Source organism: Oncorhynchus gorbuscha, linkage group LG22 (genome assembly GCF_021184085.1).
Source record: "Oncorhynchus gorbuscha isolate QuinsamMale2020 ecotype Even-year linkage group LG22, OgorEven_v1.0, whole genome shotgun sequence".
Lineage (NCBI taxonomy): Eukaryota > Metazoa > Chordata > Actinopteri > Salmoniformes > Salmonidae > Oncorhynchus > Oncorhynchus gorbuscha.
In genome coordinates, this window is record NC_060194.1 from 29,548,124 (window position 1) to 29,574,613 (window position 26,490).

Below are 26,490 nucleotides of genomic sequence, written 5' to 3' on the forward strand. Positions count from 1 at the left end.
CCGCACACAAGCCTAAGATCACCATATGCAAAAACAAGCGTCGGCTGGAGTGGTGTAAAGCTCGGTGCCATTGGACTCTGGAGCAGTGAAAACACGTTCTTTGAAGGAATGAATCCCACTTCACCATCTGGCAGTCCGACGGTCGAATCTGGGTTTGGCGGATGCTAGGAGAACGCTACCTGCCCAAATGCATAGTGCCAACTGTAAAGCTTGGTGGAGGAGGAATAATGGTCTGGGGCTGTTTTTCATGGTTTTGGCTACGCCACTTAGTTCCAGTGAAAGGAAATCTTAATGCTACAGCATACAATGGCATTCTAGACGATTCTGTGCTTCCAACTTTGTGGCAACAGTTTAGGGAAGGCCATTCCCTGCATGTTCCAGCATGACAAAAAAAACCCGTACAATGCATTTGTATGGGCTAATAGCAGTAAGGTCAAAAATGCATTTGAATCAAATATATATTTTTATTGTAATTTTTACCCCCTTTTTTTCTCCCCGATTTTGTGATTAGGATCTTGTCTCATCTTTGCAACGGGCTTGGGAGAGGTGAAGGTTGAGTCCTCTGAAACATGACCCACCAAGCCACACTTCTTAACACCCGCTTGCTTAACCCAGAAGCCAGCTGCACTAATGTGTCAGAGGAAACACCATTCAACAGATGACCACTGTCAGCCTGCAGGTGCCTGGCCTGCCACAAGGAGTCGCTAGAGCACGATAAGTTGTAGCAAGTAAAGCCCCCCGGCCAAACCCTCCCCTAAACTGGACAGCGCTGGGCATATTGTGCACCGTCCTATTGGACTCCTGGTCACGGCTGGTTGTGACACTGGGATTGAACCCCAGGCTGTAGTGACGCCACAACATAGTGCCTTAGACCACTGTGCCACTCGGGAGGCCCCTGTATATACATATTTTCTTTAATATATATACTTCAATGGGTCTTACACTTCAAAATCAAATAGCTAAATGATCCTTGGTATGACCTTAAAACAATTCCATATAGTTTAGTAGAACCCCCTTCCCCTGGCTTAGACAGGGCTTAGACTGTTTAGTGCCAAAAATAAGTGGTTAAGTAAAAAAGAATAACAAATGTTTCCTGATATTTCTGATTTCTCTCAGATATAGGAGAGACACTTCAAAACAATCCTCCTTTTAATATTTTTGGGGGACTATCTGTTCTTCCATGTAGTGAATCTGTTATTCAACGCATTTGTATGGGCTAATAGCAGTAAGGTCAAAAATAAATTTTCATCAAATATTTGTTTAATATATTTTTTAGATACTTCAAGGGGTCTTAAAATTCAAAATCAAATAGCTAAATGATCGTTGGTACGACCTTCTTAAAACAGTTACATATATCCCCCGGCTTAGACAGGGCTTGGACTCTAAAGGGTTAATGTCCATGAACTTGTAATGAGATGTTTGACGAGCAGGTGTCCACATACTATTGGTCATGTAGTGTACATACATGCATACATACATACATAAATACATACATACATGTATAATTAGCAGCATACAAAGGGGAAGTCTTGATAGTTTCAGTGATACTGCAGTTTGTAAGGTTGGAGGAGAAAGAAAACAGATGTAGGATCTTAATTTGAACCAGTTTGTGAATTATTATGTGGATTATAATTAATGGACATTTTTGTAGTGGTTGATACATTTTTTGTATGGGAAAATCTAATTTCAAAGTGGAAATGACAAACTTCCGAAGCCTTTTTAAACCTTAAATACACTACACGTTTGAAATGTCCTGTATTGCAGGAAGGTTCTCCTGAAACAGGGTGATCAAATTAAGAACCTACATCTATAAGCCAGGAATCAGAATCTGATACACAGATTTTGGTCATCGTTTTACAGAAACTACAGCTGGGTTACCACTTGACATCAGATTGCTGTTCATAACATACTGTACAAAGTACGAAGTATACTCTGAGAAGCATTTCAGATTACAGTTAGTAATAGCTTACAGATAGGAAACAGTACGATTGCATACATGCATTCATGGGCATAATGAAAACACATCTACACTAGTGGGCCAGTCTCTTTCACATATTTTCATTTTCAAACACTAAATAGCATGGGTCTGTCTGCACCGGGACACGTGGCGATACACATACTGTGTTCTGCTGAACGGTTACTAACACTGATAAAAACGAGTAGAACAAGCTTTATTCTCTTCAATTAGACACAAGTGCTGAACTTTCAAACTCACTTTAGACTCTCTGACCACCTCATCCTCCTCCAGCTGAAAGTAATTTGTCTTTGGGCTAAACTTTGTTTTTTATCATCTATCGTTCTATGGCCAACTCTTGGAAACTTTCTTCAAAGAGCTTGCAGTTGTAGCAGGGTTCCCAACGAGACATTGATAGAAGATTGTATAGGGATAAACATCAATTATTTTCAAACCTGTTTGATTTGGTTGATTTGTGCTCATGTGCTTTGTGTGATCAGAGTAATCCTACTTCATACCACAGACTAAAAAAGACAGGATTTGAGAATACATGGGAATGTAAAAACAGAAATTTAAAAACTACATTCACTTAGGTGCAAGTGCATTCTAATCCCAACATTAGTAACATGTTAACACTATATGTATCATAAAACAGTTGAAAAGTTAGTTACCACTTAAATATCGAGTAGAATGTGTGCTTTTGAGTGCACCATGGTCATACAAAGTTGTGAACATAGCTCAGAAAGGCTGTTCTTTTTTTGTAGATATATAAAACTCATAAGCAGAGCAGAGTGCCACTTAATATTTAGAAAAATAGATTGTATGGTATCCTAAAGTTTTAGACAGTGCTGTTCTGCTATACATGAAGGAGTCTACATAGAGAATACAGACTTTTCACCAACATGGTGCTTGTCAACAGTACAGTTTATGTAGCCATATACAACCTACAGTTTTCTTTTGTTGTGTCAGGAAGGAAACCAAGGCCTTGAAACACCTTTCTGGAAGTCACTGAAAGTCACTCCTTGGCTACTCATAGTTCACTCTGTAATGGTCTCCACTTTTGCCTCTATCGATGAAATGGTGGTCATCAACATATCGATGAGATGGTGGTCATCAACATCAACATAAACCTGTTGATTTTCTGAATAGAGCCTCCATGAGTCCACCTCTGTATTCTAGAACTACCTCAGCATTCTAAGAGCGGCTGACACCACAGCATCACATGACAGGCCGCCATCTTGGTTGCCCATTAGGTGACTGTACTGTAGCTGAATCCACAGACAAGTCAACTAATGCTTGATCAAAGTCCAATCAAAGCCTCTCAATTTCTCTGAGCCTGGCTCGTACCGTAGCTTCCTCTTTTATACGTTGAAGTATTTTTTTAAATACAGTTGGTGAGGTGCAGAAAGAGCGGTCCCAAAGGCCCTATCTATTTGCAGGTGTGAACATCATAGACTCGAACACACTCTTGGCAGCTGACGTAGCAGCACCAGTGGAAGATGCAGTGGCACTTCTCCTTCCGTTTCTCCGCCTGGGTGTTGTGTCCCCGGCCGCAGCACAGCAGGTCGCAGCCGTCGATGCCGTGTGATGTCAGGTTACAGACACGGTCGCGCGTCCCGAAAGAGCCTGTCTCTGGGTTGGGCTCGCAGAAGTTGGGCGAGCTCTCGTAGTAGACCAGGTCTCGCTCCGTGGGCGGTTTGAAGAAGGTGAACTTGGGTCTCAAAGTCTCCACCCAGCCGCGGGACTCCTTGTGCTTCTCCACCACCATCTCTGATGCGCTGTCGTACTTGTCCTTCATGTAGTCTCCGATAACTCTGAAGTCAGGCTGGGACCACCAGCACGTCTTCACCTCACAGCTGCCTGACAAGCCATGGCACTTACACTTCAGGAACATGTTGTCGTTCAGAGACTGAGGGAGAGACAGACGGGACAACAGGGGGGTGCAATTAGTTTAACGAATGTCAAAGTGACACCATATTACTAAGTCTTAATAACACTTGGTGATCTTTATGAATGTTTAATCCATAAGGCTGATATTATCAGTGATACAGAGAGAAGACGTCTCACCGTTCGTCCCGCCTCGTTGTTTTGGCGGTTCATGGCAGAGCGCGCATCGGGCCGGTTCTCACGGGCGTCTGCAAACTCCCGGGACACCATGCTGCCGAAATCCACATCCTCGCTGCATCCGCCCCACTTCCAGCCCTCGCCAGGTGGGCCCTTGTGGCGTGTGTCACAACCACAGATGGTGGCTGAGCCCTCGGCGCAGGACCGCGTCACTGCGAACGCCACCCCCGCTGAGGCAATGGCATGAACGAATGCTGACTCCCGGGTGGCTGTAAAGAGAAGGAGAGAGAGAGGTAGATGTCAGATTGATATATTTATCAATTATACAGATGTGAACAACCACATACGTTTTTAAAGTTCCAATGCAGACATTTTTATTTTAATATAAGATCATTTCTGGGTAACAATGAAGTCACCTTACTGTGATAAATCTAATTGCTTCTGAACAAAGAGAAATTTCTCAAGCATGAATGAGGATAGTTGATATGGTTACAGGTTTATACATCTAAAACCATGGCACTGCAGAGAATGATCGATTGCTGTTACCAATAACTTTGTTGGAATGTACCCATAAATGTATCTCAACAAGCACATAGGAATGCAGGTCAGTGTTTGCAGAATGATGATGTTGACACCTGCTACTGTTCTGTCCTGTATAATCCTGTATAATACTGTAAATGTCACACATCAACCCTTCTAAAGAAAACATGTCATAGACATCTTGAATGAATGACTATGTTGACTGTGTGTGTATGTGCGTGTGTGTACATGCGTGTGTGTACCTGCGTGTGTGTACGTGCGTGCGTGTGCATGTTTGTGTGTGGGAGGAAGGAAGAGATGGAGGGAGAGAGCAAGGGATAGAGGGAAGGAGGCCTCTTGTCTATCTGGCATAGTTTACTGATGACTAATCAAGATCAGGAACTTCCAGAGAGATGAGAGGAAGAGACAGGCCTGACAGGGCTATAATTAACAGACTCAATTAAGCTTTTGAAAGGTTAGGAAATGGCCTCACTATAAGACTCTAGGCTGAGACACAACAGGGAGAGATAAAGAGAGAAGAGACAGGGAGACAAGAAAGAGAGAGAGAGAGAGAGAGAGAGAGAGAGAGAGAGAGAGAGAGAGAGAGAGAGAGAGAGAGAGAGAGAGAGGGGAGAGAGAGAGAGAGAGGGTTTCAGGGATGTGTCTTACATGTCCATTTTTCACAGAGGTCTTGTTGACGTTCCACTGTCCCTGCTTTTTACAGGATCCCTTCTGACAGGGAGGATTCGTTGGATATATGTACTTAGGTCTTGTATGGTCTTGCACAATGACAACAACAGAGAGAGACAGATAGGGTGAGATGGTATGAGAGTGGAGAGAGAGAGAGAGAGAGAGAGAGAGAGAGAGAGAGAGAGAGAGAGAGAGAGAGAGTGCAATAGGGAGGAGAGAAATAGGAAGATGGGGTAGGGAAAAAGAGAGAAAGAGTGAGAGAGTTGGACAAGGAGAGGAAAAGAGAGGGAGAAAGAGGGAGGGAGTCGGGAGAGAGAGAGAGCTCCTCCCAGGCTGCAGGTTTCAACCAGTTTGAGGAAAAAGGGGCATTAAAAGCAATGATACAGCAGAGGTTTACTGGCATCCATCACACCCTCCCTTAGAAGGACTGTAATCAAGCACTATTAGCCGGATTGTACTCCCTCAGCAGTACTGTACTCCCTTAGCAGGACTGTACTCCCTTAGCAGGACTGTACTCCCTTAGCAGGACTGTACTCCCTTAGCAGGACTGTACCAAGCACTATTAGCCGGACTGTTCTCCCTTAGCAGGACTGTACCAAGCACTATTAGCAGGACTGTACTCCCTTAGCAGGACTGTACTCCCTTAGCAGGACTGTACTCCCTCAGCAGTACTGTACTCCCTTAGCAGGACAGTACTCCCTTAGCAGGACTGTACTCCCTTAGCAGGACTGTACTCCCTTAGCAGGACAGTACTCCCTTAGCAGGTCTGTAATCCCTTAGCAGGACTGTGCCAAGCACTATTAGCTGGACTGTACTCCCTTAGCAGGAATGTACCAAGCACTATTAGCAGGATTTTACTCCCTTAGCAGGACTGTACCAAGCACTATTAGCAGGCCTGTACTCCCTTAGCAGGACTGTACCAAGCACTACTAGCAGGATTTGACTCCCTTAGCAGGACTGTACCAAGCACTATCAGCAGGAATGTATCAAGCACTATTAGCAGGAGTGTAATCCCTTAGCAGGACTGTATTCCCTTAGCAGGACTGTATTCCCTTGGCAGGACTGTACTCCTTAGCAGGACTGTAATCCCTTAGCAGAACTGTATTCCCTTAGCAGGACTGTACTCCCTTAGCAGGACTGTACCAAGCACTATTAGCAGGACTGTACTCCATTGGCAGGACTGTACTCCCTTAGCAGGACTGTACTCCGTTGGCAGGAATGTACCAAGCACTATTAGCAGGACTGTATTCCTTTAGCAGGATAGTACCAAGCACTATTAGCAGGACTGTACTCCCTTAGCAGGATTGTACCAAGCACTATTAGCAGGACTGTACCAAGCACTATTAGCAGGCCTGTACTCCTTCAGCAGGACTGTACCAAGCACTATTAGCAGGACTGTACTCCGTTAGCAGGACTGTACCAATCACTATTAGCAGGACTGTACCAAGCACTATTAGCAGGCCTGTACTCCCTTAGCAGGACTGTACTCCTTTAGCAGGACTGTACCAAGCACTATTAGCAGGACTGTACCAAGCACTATTAGCAGGACTGTACTCCTTTAGCAGGACTGTACCAAGCACTATTAGCAGGACTGTACCAAGCACTATTAGCAGGCCTGTACTCCTTTAGCAGGACTGTACCAAGCACTATTAGCAGGAATGTACCAAGCACTATTAGCAGGATTTTACTCCCTTAGCAGGACTGTACTCCATTAGCAGGACTGTACTCCGTTGGAAGGACTGTACCAAGCACTATTAGCAGGACTGTATTCCTTTAGCAGGATAGTACCAAGCACTATTAGCAGGCCTGTACTCCTTCAGGAATGTACCAAGCACTATTAGCAGGATTTTACTCCCTTGGCAGGACTGTACTCCCTTAGCAGGACTGTACTCCGTTGGCAGGACTGTACCAAGCACTATTAGCAGGACTGTATTCCTTTAGCAGGATAGTACCAAGCACTATTAGCAGGACTGTACTCCCTTAGCAGGATTGTACCAAGCACTATTAGCAGGACTGTACCAAGCACTATTAGCAGGCCTGTACTCCTTCAGCAGGACTGTACCAAGCACTATTAGCAGGACTGTACTCCTTTAGCAGGACTGTACCAAGCACTATTAGCAGGACTGTATTCCTTTAGCAGGATAGTACCAAGCACTATTAGCAGGATTTTACTCCCTTGGCAGGACTGTACTCCCTTAGCAGGACTGTACTCCGTTGGCAGGACTGTACCAAGCACTATTAGCAGGACTGTATTCCTTTAGCAGGATAGTACCAAGCACTATTAGCAGGACTGTACTCCCTTAGCAGGATTGTACCAAGCACTATTAGCAGGACTGTACCAAGCACTATTAGCAGGCCTGTACTCCTTCAGCAGGACTGTACCAAGCACTATTAGCAGGACTGTACTCCTTTAGCAGGACTGTACCAAGCACTATTAGCAGGACTGTATTCCTTTAGCAGGATAGTACCAAGCACTATTAGCAGGACTGTACTCCCTTAGCAGGACTGTACCAAGCACTATTAGCAGGCCTGTACTCCCTTAGCAGGAATGTACCAAGCACTATTAGCAGGATTTTACTCCTTTAGCAGGACTGTACCAAGCACTACTAGCAGGATTTGACTCCCTTAGCAGGACTGTACCAAGCACTATCAGCAGGACTGTATCAAGCACTATTAGCAGGACTGTAATCCCTTAGCGGGACTGTATTCCCTTAGCAGGACTGTATTCCCTTAGCAGGACTGTAAATCCCTTAGCAGGACTGTATTCCCTTAGCAGGACTGTACTCCCTTAGCAGGACTGTACCAAGCACTATTAGCAGGACTGTACTCCATTGGCAGGACTGTACTCCCTTAGCAGGACTGTACTCCGTTGGCAGGACTGTACCAAGCACTATTAGCAGGACTGTATTCCTTTAGCAGGATAGTACCAAGCACTATTAGCAGGACTGTACTCCCTTAGCAGGATTGTACCAAGCACTATTAGCAGGACTGTACCAAGCACTATTAGCAGGACTGTATTCCTTTAGCAGGATAGTACCAAGCACTATTAGCAGGACTGTACTCCCTTAGCAGGATTGTACCAAGCACTATTAGCAGGACTGTACCAAGCACTATTAGCAGGCCTGTACTCCTTTAGCAGGACTGTACCAAGCACTATTAGCAGGACTGTACCAAGCACTATTAGCAGGCCTGTACTCCCTTAGCAGGACTGTACTCCTTTAGCAGGACTGTACCAAGCACTATTAGCAGGACTGTACCAATCACTATTAGCAGGACTGTACTCCTTTAGCAGGACTGTAACAAGCACTATTAGCAGGACTGTACCAAGCACTATTAGCAGGCCTGTACACCTTTAGCAGGACTGTACCAAGCACTATTAGCAGGAATGTACCAAGCACTATTAGCAGGATTTTACTCCCTTAGCAGGACTGTACCAAGCACTATTAGCAGGCCTGTACTCCTTCAGGAATGTACCAAGCACTATTAGCAGGATTTTACTCCCTTGGCAGGACTGTACTCCCTTAGCAGGACTGTACTCCGTTGGCAGGACTGTACCAAGCACTATTAGCAGGACTGTATTCCTTTAGCAGAATAGTACCAAGCACTATTAGCAGGACTGTACTCCCTTAGCAGGATTGTACCAAGCACTATTAGCAGGACTGTACCAAGCACTATTAGCAGGCCTGTACTCCTTCAGCAGGACTGTACCAAGCACTATTAGCAGGACTGTATTCCTTTAGCAGGACTGTACCAAGCACTATTAGCAGGACTGTATTCCTTTAGCAGAATAGTACCAAGCACTATTAGCAGGACTGTACTCCCTTAGCAGGATTGTACCAAGCACTATTAGCAGGACTGTACCAAGCACTATTAGCAGGCCTGTACTCCTTCAGCAGGACTGTACCAAGCACTATTAGCAGGACTGTACTCCTTTAGCAGGACTGTACCAAGCACTATTAGCAGGACTGTATTCCTTTAGCAGGATAGTACCAAGCACAATTAGCAGGACTGTACCAAGCACTATTAGCAGGCCTGTACTCCTTAGCAGGAATGTACCAAGCACTATTAGCAGGATTTTACTCCCTTAGCAGGACTGTAACAAGCACTATTAGCAGGCCTGTACTCCCTTAGCAGGACTGTACCAAGCACTACTAGCAGGATTTGACTCCATTAGCAGGACTGTACCAAGCACTATCAGCAGGACTGTATCAAGCACTATTAGCAGGACTGTAATCCCTTAGCAGGACTGTATTCCCTTAGCAGGACTGTATTCCCTTAGCAGGACTGTACTCCCTTAGCAGGACTGTACTCCCTTAGCAGGACTGTACTCCCTTAGCAGGACTGTACTACCTTAGCAGGACTGTACTACCTTAGCAGGAATGTAGTAATCCATTAGCAGGACTGTACTCCCTTAGCAGGACTGTACTCCCTTAGCAGGACTGTACTCCCTTAGAAGGACTGTACTCCCTTAGCAGGACTGTACTCCCTTAGAAGGACTGTACTCCCTTAGAAGGACTGTACTCCCTTAGCAGGACTGTACTCCCTTAGCAGGACTGTAGTAATCCCTTAGAAGGACTGTACTCCCTTAGCAGGACTGTACTCCCTTAGAAGGACTGTACTCTCTTAGCAGGATTGTACCAAGCACTATTAGCAGGACTGTACCAAGCACTATTAGAAGGACTGAACTCCCTTAGCAGGACTGTTGTACTCCCTTAGCAGGACTGTACCAAGCACTATTAGCAGGACTGTACTCCCTTTGCAGGATCGTACCAAGCACTATTAGCAGGACTGTACTCCCTTAGCAGGACTGTACCAAGCACTATTAGCAGGACTGTACCAAGCACTATTAGAAGGACTGTACTCCCTTAGCAGGACTGTTGTACTCCCTTAGCAGGACTGTACCAAGCACTATTAGCAGGACTGTATTCCCTTAGCAGGATTGTACTCCCTTAGCAGGACTGTACTCCCTTTGCAGGACTGTACCAAGCACTATTAGCAGGACTGTACCAAGCACTATTAGCAGGACTGTAATCCCTTAGCTGGACTGTATTCCCTTAGCAGGACTATACTCCCTTAGCAGGACTGTACCAAGCACTATTAGCAGGACTGCACCAATCGCTATTAGCAGGACTGCACCAAGCACTATTAGCAGGACTGTACCAAGCACTATTAGCAGGACTGTACTCCCTTAGCAGGACTGTACACCCTTAGAAGGATTGTACTCCCTTAGCAGGACTGTACTCCCTTAGCAGGACTGTACCAAGCACTATTAGCAGGACTGCACCAAGCACTATTAGCAGGACTGTACCAAGCACTATTAGCAGGACTGTACTCCCTTAGCAGGACTGTACACCCTTAGAAGGATTGTACTCCCTTAGAAGGATTGTACTCCCTTAGCAGGACTGTACTCCCTTAGCAGGACTGTACTCCCTTAGCAGGACTGTACCAAGCACTATTAGCAGGCCTGTACTCCTTCAGCAGGACTGTACCAAGCACTATTAGCAGGACTGTACTCCTTTAGCAGGACTGTACCAAGCACTATTAGCAGGACTGTATTCCTTTAGCAGGATAGTACCAAGCACAATTAGCAGGACTGTACCAAGCACTATTAGCAGGCCTGTACTCCCTTAGCAGGAATGTACCAAGCACTATTAGCAGGCCTGTACTCCTTCAGCAGGACTGTACCAAGCACTATTAGCAGGACTGTACTCCTTTAGCAGGACTGTACCAAGCACTATTAGCAGGACTGTATTCCTTTAGCAGGATAGTACCAAGCACAATTAGCAGGACTGTACCAAGCACTATTAGCAGGACTGTACTCCCTTAGCAGGACTGTACTCCCTCAGCAGTACTGTACTCCCTTAGCAGCACAGTACTCCCTTAGCAGGACTGTACTCCCTTAGCAGGACTGTACTCCCTTAGCAGGACAGTACTCCCTTAGCAGGTCTGTAATCCCTTAGCAGGACTGTGCCAAGCACTATTAGCTGGACTGTACTCCCTTAGCAGGAATGTACCAAGCACTATTAGCAGGATTTTACTCCCTTAGCAGGACTGTACCAAGCACTATTAGCAGGCCTGTACTCCCTTAGCAGGACTGTACCAAGCACTACTAGCAGGATTTGACTCCCTTAGCAGGACTGTACCAAGCACTATCAGCAGGAATGTATCAAGCACTATTAGCAGGAGTGTAATCCCTTAGCAGGACTGTATTCCCTTAGCAGGACTGTATTCCCTTGGCAGGACTGTACTCCCTTAGCAGGACTGTAATCCCTTAGCAGAACTGTATTCCCTTAGCAGGACTGTACTCCCTTAGCAGGACTGTACCAAGCACTATTAGCAGGACTGTACTCCATTGGCAGGACTGTACTCCCTTAGCAGGACTGTACTCCGTTGGCAGGAATGTACCAAGCACTATTAGCAGGACTGTATTCCTTTAGCAGGATAGTACCAAGCACTATTAGCAGGACTGTACTCCCTTAGCAGGATTGTACCAAGCACTATTAGCAGGACTGTACCAAGCACTATTAGCAGGCCTGTACTCCTTCAGCAGGACTGTACCAAGCACTATTAGCAGGACTATACTCCGTTAGCAGGACTGTACCAATCACTATTAGCAGGACTGTACCAAGCACTATTAGCAGGCCTGTACTCCCTTAGCAGGACTGTACTCCTTTAGCAGGACTGTACCAAGCACTATTAGCAGGACTGTACCAAGCACTATTAGCAGGACTGTACTCCTTTAGCAGGACTGTACCAAGCACTATTAGCAGGACTGTACCAAGCACTATTAGCAGGCCTGTACTCCTTTGCAGGAGTACCAAGCACTATTAGCAGGACTGTACTCCTTTAGCAGGACTGTACCAAGCACTATTAGCAGGACTGTACCAAGCACTATTAGCAGGCCTGTACTCCCTTTAGGATCGTACCAAGCACTATTAGCAGGACTGTACTCCCTTAGCAGGACTGTACCAAGCACTATTAGCAGGACTGTACCAAGCACTATTAGAAGGACTGTACTCCTTTGCAGGATCGTACCAAGCACTATTAGCAGGACTGTACTCCCTTAGCAGGACTGTACCAAGCACTATTAGCAGGACTGTACCAAGCACTATTAGAAGGACTGTACTCCTTAGCAGGACTGTTGTACTCCTTAGCAGGACTGTACCAAGCACTATTAGCAGGACTGTATTCCCTTAGCAGGATTGTACTCCCTTAGCAGGACTGTACTCCCTTTGCAGGACTGTACCAAGCACTATTAGCAGGACTGTACCAAGCACTATTAGCAGGACTGTAATCCCTTAGCTGGACTGTATTCCCTTAGCAGGACTATACTCCCTTAGCAGGACTGTACCAAGCACTATTAGCAGGACTGCACCAATCGCTATTAGCAGGACTGCACCAAGCACTATTAGCAGGACTGTACCAAGCACTATTAGCAGGACTGTACTCCCTTAGCAGGACTGTACACCCTTAGAAGGATTGTACTCCTTAGCAGGACTGTACTCCTTAGCAGGACTGTACCAAGCACTATTAGCAGGACTGCACCAAGCACTATTAGCAGGACTGTACCAAGCACTATTAGCAGGACTGTACTCCTTAGCAGGACTGTACACCCTTAGAAGGATTGTACTCCCTTAGAAGGATTGTACTCCCTTAGCAGGACTGTACTCCCTTAGCAGGACTGTACTCCTTAGCAGGACTGTACCAAGCACTATTAGCAGGCCTGTACTCCTTCAGCAGGACTGTACCAAGCACTATTAGCAGGACTGTACTCCTTTAGCAGGACTGTACCAAGCACTATTAGCAGGACTGTATTCCTTTAGCAGGATAGTACCAAGCACAATTAGCAGGACTGTACCAAGCACTATTAGCAGGCCTGTACTCCCTTAGCAGGAATGTACCAAGCACTATTAGCAGGCCTGTACTCCTTCAGCAGGACTGTACCAAGCACTATTAGCAGGACTGTACTCCTTTAGCAGGACTGTACCAAGCACTATTAGCAGGACTGTATTCCTTTAGCAGGATAGTACCAAGCACAATTAGCAGGACTGTACCAAGCACTATTAGCAGGACTGTACTCCCTTAGCAGGACTGTACTCCCTCAGCAGTACTGTACTCCCTTAGCAGCACAGTACTCCCTTAGCAGGACTGTACTCCTTAGCAGGACTGTACTCCCTTAGCAGGACAGTACTCCCTTAGCAGGTCTGTAATCCCTTAGCAGGACTGTGCCAAGCACTATTAGCTGGACTGTACTCCCTTAGCAGGAATGTACCAAGCACTATTAGCAGGATTTTACTCCCTTAGCAGGACTGTACCAAGCACTATTAGCAGGCCTGTACTCCCTTAGCAGGACTGTACCAAGCACTACTAGCAGGATTTGACTCCCTTAGCAGGACTGTACCAAGCACTATCAGCAGGAATGTATCAAGCACTATTAGCAGGAGTGTAATCCCTTAGCAGGACTGTATTCCCTTAGCAGGACTGTATTCCCTTGGCAGGACTGTACTCCCTTAGCAGGACTGTAATCCCTTAGCAGAACTGTATTCCCTTAGCAGGACTGTACTCCCTTAGCAGGACTGTACCAAGCACTATTAGCAGGACTGTACTCCATTGGCAGGACTGTACTCCCTTAGCAGGACTGTACTCCGTTGGCAGGAATGTACCAAGCACTATTAGCAGGACTGTATTCCTTTAGCAGGATAGTACCAAGCACTATTAGCAGGACTGTACTCCCTTAGCAGGATTGTACCAAGCACTATTAGCAGGACTGTACCAAGCACTATTAGCAGGACTGTACCAAGCACTATTAGCAGGCCTGTACTCCTTCAGCAGGACTGTACCAAGCACTATTAGCAGGACTATACTCCGTTAGCAGGACTGTACCAATCACTATTAGCAGGACTGTACCAAGCACTATTAGCAGGCCTGTACTCCCTTAGCAGGACTGTACTCCTTTAGCAGGACTGTACCAAGCACTATTAGCAGGACTGTACCAAGCACTATTAGCAGGACTGTACTCCTTTAGCAGGACTGTACCAAGCACTATTAGCAGGACTGTACCAAGCACTATTAGCAGGCCTGTACTCCCTTTGCAGGATCGTACCAAGCACTATTAGCAGGACTGTACTCCTTTAGCAGGACTGTACCAAGCACTATTAGCAGGACTGTACCAAGCACTATTAGCAGGCCTGTACTCCCTTTGCAGGATCGTACCAAGCACTATTAGCAGGACTGTACTCCCTTAGCAGGACTGTACCAAGCACTATTAGCAGGACTGTACCAAGCACTATTAGAAGGACTGTACTCCCTTTGCAGGATCGTACCAAGCACTATTAGCAGGACTGTACTCCCTTAGCAGGACTGTACCAAGCACTATTAGCAGGACTGTACCAAGCACTATTAGAAGGACTGTACTCCCTTAGCAGGACTGTTGTACTCCCTTAGCAGGACTGTACCAAGCACTATTAGCAGGACTGTATTCCCTTAGCAGGATTGTACTCCCTTAGCAGGACTGTACTCCCTTTGCAGGACTGTACCAAGCACTATTAGCAGGACTGTACCAAGCACTATTAGCAGGACTGTAATCCCTTAGCTGGACTGTATTCCCTTAGCAGGACTATACTCCCTTAGCAGGACTGTACCAAGCACTATTAGCAGGACTGCACCAATCGCTATTAGCAGGACTGCACCAAGCACTATTAGCAGGACTGTACCAAGCACTATTAGCAGGACTGTACTCCCTTAGCAGGACTGTACACCCTTAGAAGGATTGTACTCCCTTAGCAGGACTGTACTCCCTTAGCAGGACTGTACCAAGCACTATTAGCAGGACTGCACCAAGCACTATTAGCAGGACTGTACCAAGCACTATTAGCAGGACTGTACTCCCTTAGCAGGACTGTACACCCTTAGAAGGATTGTACTCCCTTAGAAGGATTGTACTCCCTTAGCAGGACTGTACTCCCTTAGCAGGACTGTACTCCCTTAGCAGGACTGTACCAAGCACTATTAGCAGGCCTGTACTCCTTCAGCAGGACTGTACCAAGCACTATTAGCAGGACTGTACTCCTTTAGCAGGACTGTACCAAGCACTATTAGCAGGACTGTATTCCTTTAGCAGGATAGTACCAAGCACAATTAGCAGGACTGTACCAAGCACTATTAGCAGGCCTGTACTCCCTTAGCAGGAATGTACCAAGCACTATTAGCAGGCCTGTACTCCTTCAGCAGGACTGTACCAAGCACTATTAGCAGGACTGTACTCCTTTAGCAGGACTGTACCAAGCACTATTAGCAGGACTGTATTCCTTTAGCAGGATAGTACCAAGCACAATTAGCAGGACTGTACCAAGCACTATTAGCAGGACTGTACTCCCTTAGCAGGACTGTACTCCCTCAGCAGTACTGTACTCCCTTAGCAGCACAGTACTCCCTTAGCAGGACTGTACTCCCTTAGCAGGACTGTACTCCCTTAGCAGGACAGTACTCCCTTAGCAGGTCTGTAATCCCTTAGCAGGACTGTGCCAAGCACTATTAGCTGGACTGTACTCCCTTAGCAGGAATGTACCAAGCACTATTAGCAGGATTTTACTCCCTTAGCAGGACTGTACCAAGCACTATTAGCAGGCCTGTACTCCCTTAGCAGGACTGTACCAAGCACTACTAGCAGGATTTGACTCCCTTAGCAGGACTGTACCAAGCACTATCAGCAGGAATGTATCAAGCACTATTAGCAGGAGTGTAATCCCTTAGCAGGACTGTATTCCCTTAGCAGGACTGTATTCCCTTGGCAGGACTGTACTCCCTTAGCAGGACTGTAATCCCTTAGCAGAACTGTATTCCCTTAGCAGGACTGTACTCCCTTAGCAGGACTGTACCAAGCACTATTAGCAGGACTGTACTCCATTGGCAGGACTGTACTCCCTTAGCAGGACTGTACTCCGTTGGCAGGAATGTACCAAGCACTATTAGCAGGACTGTATTCCTTTAGCAGGATAGTACCAAGCACTATTAGCAGGACTGTACTCCCTTAGCAGGATTGTACCAAGCACTATTAGCAGGACTGTACCAAGCACTATTAGCAGGCCTGTACTCCTTCAGCAGGACTGTACCAAGCACTATTAGCAGGACTATACTCCGTTAGCAGGACTGTACCAATCACTATTAGCAGGACTGTACCAAGCACTATTAGCAGGCCTGTACTCCCTTAGCAGGACTGTACTCCTTTAGCAGGACTGTACCAAGCACTATTAGCAGGACTGTACCAAGCACTATTAGCAGGACTGTACTCCTTTAGCAGGACTGTACCAAGCACTATTAGCAGGACTGTACCAAGCACTATTAGCAGGCCTGTACTCCTTTAGCAGGACTGTACCAAGCACTATTAGCAGGAATGTACCAAGCACTATTAGCAGGATTTTACTCCCTTAGCAGGACTGTACTCCATTAGCAGGACTGTACTCCGTTGGAAGGACTGTACCAAGCACTATTAGCAGGACTGTATTCCTTTAGCAGGATAGTACCAAGCACTATTAGCAGGCCTGTACTCCTTCAGGAATGTACCAAGCACTATTAGCAGGATTTTACTCCCTTGGCAGGACTGTACTCCCTTAGCAGGACTGTACTCCGTTGGCAGGACTGTACCAAGCACTATTAGCAGGACTGTATTCCTTTAGCAGGATAGTACCAAGCACTATTAGCAGGACTGTACTCCCTTAGCAGGATTGTACCAAGCACTATTAGCAGGACTGTACCAAGCACTATTAGCAGGCCTGTACTCCTTCAGCAGGACTGTACCAAGCACTATTAGCAGGACTGTACTCCTTTAGCAGGACTGTACCAAGCACTATTAGCAGGACTGTATTCCTTTAGCAGGATAGTACCAAGCACTATTAGCAGGATTTTACTCCCTTGGCAGGACTGTACTCCCTTAGCAGGACTGTACTCCGTTGGCAGGACTGTACCAAGCACTATTAGCAGGACTGTATTCCTTTAGCAGGATAGTACCAAGCACTATTAGCAGGACTGTACTCCCTTAGCAGGATTGTACCAAGCACTATTAGCAGGACTGTACCAAGCACTATTAGCAGGCCTGTACTCCTTCAGCAGGACTGTACCAAGCACTATTAGCAGGACTGTACTCCTTTAGCAGGACTGTACCAAGCACTATTAGCAGGACTGTATTCCTTTAGCAGGATAGTACCAAGCACTATTAGCAGGACTGTACTCCCTTAGCAGGACTGTACCAAGCACTATTAGCAGGCCTGTACTCCCTTAGCAGGAATGTACCAAGCACTATTAGCAGGATTTTACTCCTTTAGCAGGACTGTACCAAGCACTATTAGCAGGCCTGTACTCCCTTAGCAGGACTGTACCAAGCACTACTAGCAGGATTTGACTCCCTTAGCAGGACTGTACCAAGCACTATCAGCAGGACTGTATCAAGCACTATTAGCAGGACTGTAATCCCTTAGCGGGACTGTATTCCCTTAGCAGGACTGTATTCCCTTAGCAGGACTGTAAATCCCTTAGCAGGACTGTATTCCCTTAGCAGGACTGTACTCCCTTAGCAGGACTGTACCAAGCACTATTAGCAGGACTGTACTCCATTGGCAGGACTGTACTCCCTTAGCAGGACTGTACTCCGTTGGCAGGACTGTACCAAGCACTATTAGCAGGACTGTATTCCTTTAGCAGGATAGTACCAAGCACTATTAGCAGGACTGTACTCCCTTAGCAGGATTGTACCAAGCACTATTAGCAGGACTGTACCAAGCACTATTAGCAGGACTGTATTCCTTTAGCAGGATAGTACCAAGCACTATTAGCAGGACTGTACTCCCTTAGCAGGATTGTACCAAGCACTATTAGCAGGACTGTACCAAGCACTATTAGCAGGCCTGTACTCCTTTAGCAGGACTGTACCAAGCACTATTAGCAGGACTGTACCAAGCACTATTAGCAGGCCTGTACTCCCTTAGCAGGACTGTACTCCTTTAGCAGGACTGTACCAAGCACTATTAGCAGGACTGTACCAATCACTATTAGCAGGACTGTACTCCTTTAGCAGGACTGTAACAAGCACTATTAGCAGGACTGTACCAAGCACTATTAGCAGGCCTGTACACCTTTAGCAGGACTGTACCAAGCACTATTAGCAGGAATGTACCAAGCACTATTAGCAGGATTTTACTCCCTTAGCAGGACTGTACCAAGCACTATTAGCAGGCCTGTACTCCTTCAGGAATGTACCAAGCACTATTAGCAGGATTTTACTCCCTTGGCAGGACTGTACTCCTTAGCAGGACTGTACTCCGTTGGCAGGACTGTACCAAGCACTATTAGCAGGACTGTATTCCTTTAGCAGAATAGTACCAAGCACTATTAGCAGGACTGTACTCCCTTAGCAGGATTGTACCAAGCACTATTAGCAGGACTGTACCAAGCACTATTAGCAGGCCTGTACTCCTTCAGCAGGACTGTACCAAGCACTATTAGCAGGACTGTATTCCTTTAGCAGGACTGTACCAAGCACTATTAGCAGGACTGTATTCCTTTAGCAGAATAGTACCAAGCACTATTAGCAGGACTGTACTCCCTTAGCAGGATTGTACCAAGCACTATTAGCAGGACTGTACCAAGCACTATTAGCAGGCCTGTACTCCTTCAGCAGGACTGTACCAAGCACTATTAGCAGGACTGTACTCCTTTAGCAGGACTGTACCAAGCACTATTAGCAGGACTGTATTCCTTTAGCAGGATAGTACCAAGCACAATTAGCAGGACTGTACCAAGCACTATTAGCAGGCCTGTACTCCCTTAGCAGGAATGTACCAAGCACTATTAGCAGGATTTTACTCCCTTAGCAGGACTGTAACAAGCACTATTAGCAGGCCTGTACTCCCTTAGCAGGACTGTACCAAGCACTACTAGCAGGATTTGACTCCATTAGCAGGACTGTACCAAGCACTATCAGCAGGACTGTATCAAGCACTATTAGCAGGACTGTAATCCCTTAGCAGGACTGTATTCCCTTAGCAGGACTGTATTCCCTTAGCAGGACTGTACTCCCTTAGCAGGACTGTACTCCCTTAGCAGGACTGTACTCCCTTAGCAGGACTGTACTACCTTAGCAGGACTGTACTACCTTAGCAGGAATGTAGTAATCCATTAGCAGGACTGTACTCCCTTAGCAGGACTGTACTCCCTTAGCAGGACTGTACTCCCTTAGAAGGACTGTACTCCCTTAGCAGGACTGTACTCCCTTAGAAGGACTGTACTCCCTTAGAAGGACTGTACTCCCTTAGCAGGACTGTACTCCCTTAGCAGGACTGTAGTAATCCCTTAGAAGGACTGTACTCCCTTAGCAGGACTGTACTCCCTTAGAAGGACTGTACTCTCTTAGCAGGATTGTACCAAGCACTATTAGCAGGACTGTACCAAGCACTATTAGAAGGACTGAACTCCCTTAGCAGGACTGTTGTACTCCCTTAGCAGGACTGTACCAAGCACTATTAGCAGGACTGTACTCCCTTTGCAGGATCGTACCAAGCACTATTAGCAGGACTGTACTCCCTTAGCAGGACTGTACCAAGCACTATTAGCAGGACTGTACCAAGCACTATTAGAAGGACTGTACTCCCTTAGCAGGACTGTTGTACTCCCTTAGCAGGACTGTACCAAGCACTATTAGCAGGACTGTATTCCCTTAGCAGGATTGTACTCCCTTAGCAGGACTGTACTCCCTTTGCAGGACTGTACCAAGCACTATTAGCAGGACTGTACCAAGCACTATTAGCAGGACTGTAATCCCTTAGCTGGACTGTATTCCCTTAGCAGGACTATACTCCCTTAGCAGGACTGTACCAAGCACTATTAGCAGGACTGCACCAATCGCTATTAGCAGGACTGCACCAAGCACTATTAGCAGGACTGTACCAAGCACTATTAGCAGGACTGTACTCCCTTAGCAGGACTGTACACCCTTAGAAGGATTGTACTCCCTTAGCAGGACTGTACTCCCTTAGCAGGACTGTACCAAGCACTATTAGCAGGACTGCACCAAGCACTATTAGCAGGACTGTACCAAGCACTATTAGCAGGACTGTACTCCCTTAGCAGGACTGTACACCCTTAGAAGGATTGTACTCCCTTAGAAGGATTGTACTCCCTTAGCAGGACTGTACTCCCTTAGCAGGACTGTACTCCCTTAGCAGGACTGTACCAAGCACTATTAGCAGGCCTGTACTCCTTCAGCAGGACTGTACCAAGCACTATTAGCAGGACTGTACTCCTTTAGCAGGACTGTACCAAGCACTATTAGCAGGACTGTATTCCTTTAGCAGGATAGTACCAAGCACAATTAGCAGGACTGTACCAAGCACTATTAGCAGGCCTGTACTCCCTTAGCAGGAATGTACCAAGCACTATTAGCAGGATTTTACTCCCTTAGCAGGACTGTAACAAGCACTATTAGCAGGCCTGTACTCCCTTAGCAGGACTGTACCAAGCACTACTAGCAGGATTTGACTCCATTAGCAGGACTGTACCAAGCACTATCAGCAGGACTGTATCAAGCACTATTAGCAGGACTGTAATCCCTTAGCAGGACTGTATTCCCTTAGCAGGACTGTATTCCCTTAGCAGGACTGTACTCCCTTAGCAGGACTGTACTCCCTTAGCAGGACTGTACTCCCTTAGCAGGACTGTACTACCTTAGCAGGACTGTACTACCTTAGCAGGAATGTAGTAATCCATTAGCAGGACTGTACTCCCTTAGCAGGACTGTACTCCCTTAGCAGGACTGTACTCCCTTAGAAGGACTGTACTCCCTTAGAAGGACTGTACTCCCTTAGCAGGACTGTACTCCCTTAGCAGGACTGTACTCCCTTAGAAGGACTGTACTCCCTTAGAAGGACTGTACTCCCTTAGCAGGACTGTACTCCCTTAGCAGGACTGTAGTAATCCCTTAGAAGGACTGTACTCCCTTAGCAGGACTGTACTCCCTTAGAAGGACTGTACTCTCTTAGCAGGATTGTACCAAGCACTATTAGCAGGACTGTACCAAGCACTATTAGAAGGACTGAACTCCCTTAGCAGGACTGTTGTACTCCCTTAGCAGGACTGTACCAAGCACTATTAGCAGGACTGTACTCCCTTTGCAGGATCGTACCAAGCACTATTAGCAGGACTGTACTCCCTTAGCAGGACTGTACCAAGCACTATTAGCAGGACTGTACCAAGCACTATTAGAAGGACTGTACTCCCTTAGCAGGACTGTTGTACTCCCTTAGCAGGACTGTACCAAGCACTATTAGCAGGACTGTATTCCCTTAGCAGGATTGTACTCCCTTAGCAGGACTGTACTCCCTTTGCAGGACTGTACCAAGCACTATTAGCAGGACTGTACCAAGCACTATTAGCAGGACTGTAATCCCTTAGCTGGACTGTATTCCCTTAGCAGGACTATACTCCCTTAGCAGGACTGTACCAAGCACTATTAGCAGGACTGCACCAATCACTATTAGCAGGACTGCACCAAGCACTATTAGCAGGACTGTACCAAGCACTATTAGCAGGACTGTACTCCCTTAGCAGGACTGTACACCCTTAGAAGGATTGTACTCCCTTAGCAGGACTGTACTCCCTTAGCAGGACTGTACCAAGCACTATTAGCAGGACTGCACCAAGCACTATTAGCAGGACTGTACCAAGCACTATTAGCAGGACTGTACTCCCTTAGCAGGACTGTACACCCTTAGAAGGATTGTACTCCCTTAGAAGGATTGTACTCCCTTAGCAGGACTGTACTCCCTTAGCAGGACTGTACTCCCTTAGCAGGACTGTACTCCCTTAGCAGGACTGTAATCCCTTAGCAGGACTGTACTCCTTTAGCAGGACTGTACTCCGTTAACAGTGCTGTACCAAGCACTATTAGCAGGACTGTACTCCCTTGGCAGGACTGTACTCCCTTAGCAGGACTGTACTCTGTTGGCAGGACTGTACCAAGCACTATTAGCAGGACTGTATTCCTTTAGCAGGATAGTACCAATCACTATTAGCAGAACTGTACTCCCTTAGCAGGATTGTACCAAGCACTATTAGCAGGACTGTACCAAGCCCTATTAGCAGGATTTTACTCCATTAGCAGGACTGTACCAAGCACTATTAGCAGGCCTGTACTCCCTTAGCAGGACTGTACCAAGCACTATCAGCAGGACTGTATCAAGCACTATTAGCAGGACTGTAATCCCTTAGCAGGACTGTATTCCCTTAGCAGGACTGTATTCCCTTAGCAGGACTGTACTCCCTTAGCAGGACTGTAATCCCTTAGCAGGACTGTACCAAGCACTATTAGCAGGACTGTACTCCCTTAGCAGGACTGTACCAAGCACTACTAGCAGGATTTGACTCCCTTAGCAGGACTGTACTACCTTAGCAGGACTGTACTACCTTAGCAGGAATGTAGTAATCCCTTAGCAGGACTGTACCAAGCACTATTAGCAGGCCTGTACTCCCTTAGCAGGACTGTACCAAGCACTATTAGCAGGATGCTACTCCCTGAGCAGGACTGTACCAAGCACTATTAGCAGGATGCTACTCCCTGAGCAGGACTGTACCAAGCACTATTAGCAGGACTGTACCAAGCACTATTAGCAGGACTGTAATCCCTTAGCAGGACTGTATTCCCTTAGCAGGACTGTACTCCCTTAGCAGGACTGTAATCCCTTAGCAGGACTGTACTCCCTTAGCAGGACTGTACTCCCTTAGCAGGACTGTACCAAGCACTATTAGCAGGACTGCACCAAGCACTATTAGCAGGACTGTACTCCCTTAGCAGGACAGTAGTAATCCCTTAGAAGGACTGTACTCCCTTAGAAAGACTGTACTCCCTTAACAGGACTGTACTCTCTTAGCAGGACTGTTCTCCCTTAGAAGGACTGTACTCCCTTAGCAGGACTGTACTCCCTTAGCAGGACTGTACCAAGCACTATTAGCAGGACTGCACCAAGCAGTATTAGCAGGACTGTACCAAGCACTATTAGCAGGACTGTACTCCCTTAGCAGGACTGTACTCCCTTAGCAGGACTGTACTCCATTAGCAGGACTGTAATCCCTTAGCAGGACTGTACTCCCTTAGAAGGACTGTACTCCCTTAGCAGGACTGTACTCCCTTAGCAGGACTGTACTCCCTTAGCAGGACTGTACCAAGCACTATTAGCAGGCCTGTACTCCCTTAGCAGGACTGTACCAAGCACTATTAGCAGGATGCTACTCCCTGAGCAGGACTGTACCAAGCACTATTAGCAGGACTGTACCAAGCACTATTAGCAGGACTGTAATCCCTTAGCAGGACTGTATTCCCTTAGCAGGACTGTACTCCCTTAGCAGGACTGTACCAAGCACTATTAGCAGGACTGCACCAAGCACTATTAGCAGGACTGTACTCCCTTAGCAGGACTGTACTCCCTTAGCAGGACTGTAATCCCTTAGCAGGACTGTACTCCCTTAGAAGGACTGTACTCCCTTAGCAGGACTGTACTCCCTTAGCAGGACTGTACCAAGCACTATTAGCAGGACTGCACCAAGCACTATTAGCAGGACTGTACTCCCTTAGCAGGACAGTAGTAATCCCTTAGAAGGACTGTACTCCCTTAGAAAGACTGTACTCCCTTAACAGGACTGTACTCTCTTAGCAGGACTGTTCTCCCTTAGAAGGACTGTACTCCCTTAGCAGGACTGTACTCCCTTAGCAGGACTGTACCAAGCACTATTAGCAGGACTGCACCAAGCAGTATTAGCAGGACTGTACCAAGCACTATTAGCAGGACTGTACTCCCTTAGCAGGACTGTACTCCCTTAGCAGGACTGTACTCCTTAGCAGGACTGTACTCCATTAGCAGGACTGTAATCCCTTAGCAGGACTGTACTCCCTTAGAAGGACTGTACTCCCTTAGCAGGACTGTACTCCCTTAGCAGGACTGTACTCCCTTAGCAGGACTGTAATCCCTTAGAAGGACTGTAATCTCTTAGAAAGACTGTACTCCCTTAACAGGACTTTACTCCCTTAGCAGGACTGTACTCCCTTAGCAGGACTGTTCTCCCTTAGAAGTACTGTACTCCCTCAGCAGGACTGTACTCCCTTATCAGGACTGTACCAAGCACTATTAGCAGGACTGCACCAAGCAGTATTAGCAGGACTGTACCAAGCACTATTAGCAGGACTGTACTCCCTTAGCAGGACTGTACTCCCTTAGCAGGACTGTACTCCATTAGCAGGACTGTAATCCCTTAGCAGGACTGTACTCCCTTAGAAGGACTGTACTCCCTTAGCAGGACTGTACTCCCTTAGCAGGACTGTACTCCCTTAGCAGGACTGTACCAAGCACTATTAGCAGGCCTGTACTCCCTTAGCAGGACTGTACCAAGCACTATTAGCAGGATGCTACTCCCTGAGCAGGACTGTACCAAGCACTATTAGCAGGACTGTACCAAGCACTATTAGCAGGACTGTAATCCCTTAGCAGGACTGTATTCCCTTAGCAGGACTGTACTCCCTTAGCAGGACTGTACCAAGCACTATTAGCAGGACTGCACCAAGCACTATTAGCAGGACTGTACTCCCTTAGCAGGACTGTACTCCCTTAGCAGGACTGTAATCCCTTAGCAGGACTGTACTCCCTTAGAAGGACTGTACTCCCTTAGCAGGACTGTACTCCCTTAGCAGGACTGTACCAAGCACTATTAGCAGGACTGCACCAAGCACTATTAGCAGGACTGTACTCCCTTAGCAGGACAGTAGTAATCCCTTAGAAGGACTGTACTCCCTTAGAAAGACTGTACTCCCTTAACAGGACTGTACTCTCTTAGCAGGACTGTTCTCCCTTAGAAGGACTGTACTCCCTTAGCAGGACTGTACTCCCTTAGCAGGACTGTACCAAGCACTATTAGCAGGACTGTACCAAGCACTATTAGCAGGACTGTAATCCCTTAGCAGGACTGTACTCCCTTAGCAGGACTGTACCAAGCACTATTAGCAGGACTGCACCAAGCACTATTAGCAGGACTGTACTCCCTTAGCAGGACTGTATTAGCAGGAGGACTGTAGGACTGTAATCCCTTAGCAGGACTGTACTCCCTTAGGACTGTACTCCCTTAGCAGGACTGTACTCCCTTAGCAGGACTGTACCAAGCACTATTAGCAGGACTGCACCAAGCACTATTAGCAGGACTGTACTCCCTTAGCAGGACAGTAGTAATCCCTTAGAAGGACTGTACTCCCTTAACAGGACTGTACTCTCTTAGCAGGACTGTTCTCCCTTAGAAGGACTGTACTCCCTTAGCAGGACTGTACTCCCTTAGCAGGACTGTACCAAGCACTATTAGCAGGACTGCACCAAGCAGTATTAGCAGGACTGTACCAAGCACTATTAGCAGGACTGTACTCCCTTAGCAGGACTGTACTCCCTTAGCAGGACTGTACTCCATTAGCAGGACTGTAATCCCTTAGCAGGACTGTACTCCCTTAGAAGGACTGTACTCCCTTAGCAGGACTGTACTCCCTTAGCAGGACTGTACTCCCTTAGCAGGACTGTACCAAGCACTATTAGCAGGCCTGTACTCCCTTAGCAGGACTGTACCAAGCACTATTAGCAGGATGCTACTCCCTGAGCAGGACTGTACCAAGCACTATTAGCAGGACTGTACCAAGACACTATTAGCAGGACTGTAATCCCTTAGCAGGACTGTATTCCCTAGCAGGACTGTACTCCCTTAGCAGGACTGTACCAAGCACTATTAGCAGGACTGCACCAAGCACTATTAGCAGGACTGTACTCCCTTAGCAGGACTGTACTCCCTTAGCAGGACTGTAATCCCTTAGCAGGACTGTACTCCCTTAGAAGGACTGTACTCCCTTAGCAGGACTGTACTCCCTTAGCAGGACTGTACTCCCAAGGACACTATTAGCAGGACTGCACCAAGCACTATTAGCAGGACTGTACTCCCTTAGCAGGACAGTAGTAATCCCTTAGAAGGACTGTACTCCCTTAGAAAGACTGTACTCCCTTAACAGGACTGTACTCTCTTAGCAGGACTGTTCTCCCTTAGAAGGACTGTACTCCCTTAGCAGGACTGTACTCCCTTAGCAGGACTGTACCAAGCACTATTAGCAGGACTGCACCAAGCAGTATTAGCAGGACTGTACCAAGCACTATTAGCAGGACTGTACTCCCTTAGCAGGACTGTACTCCCTTAGCAGGACT

General features: G+C 46.9%; 1 protein-coding gene across 1 annotated transcript in view; it reads right to left on the reverse strand.

Annotated features, from left to right (window-relative positions):
* Nucleotides 1–641: 641 nt before the first annotated feature.
* Nucleotides 642–26,490, reverse strand: part of LOC124009194 (protein Wnt-3a-like) — a 50,733-nt gene continuing 24,884 nt past the window's right edge. The window contains exons 3-4 of the mRNA XM_046320756.1: nucleotides 4,022–4,287; nucleotides 642–3,863 (exon numbers count right to left, since the gene is read on the reverse strand). Coding sequence (XP_046176712.1) covers nucleotides 3,384–3,863; nucleotides 4,022–4,287 — 746 coding nt within the window. The 3' untranslated portion in view covers nucleotides 642–3,383. The remainder of the gene's footprint in view (nucleotides 3,864–4,021; nucleotides 4,288–26,490) is intronic.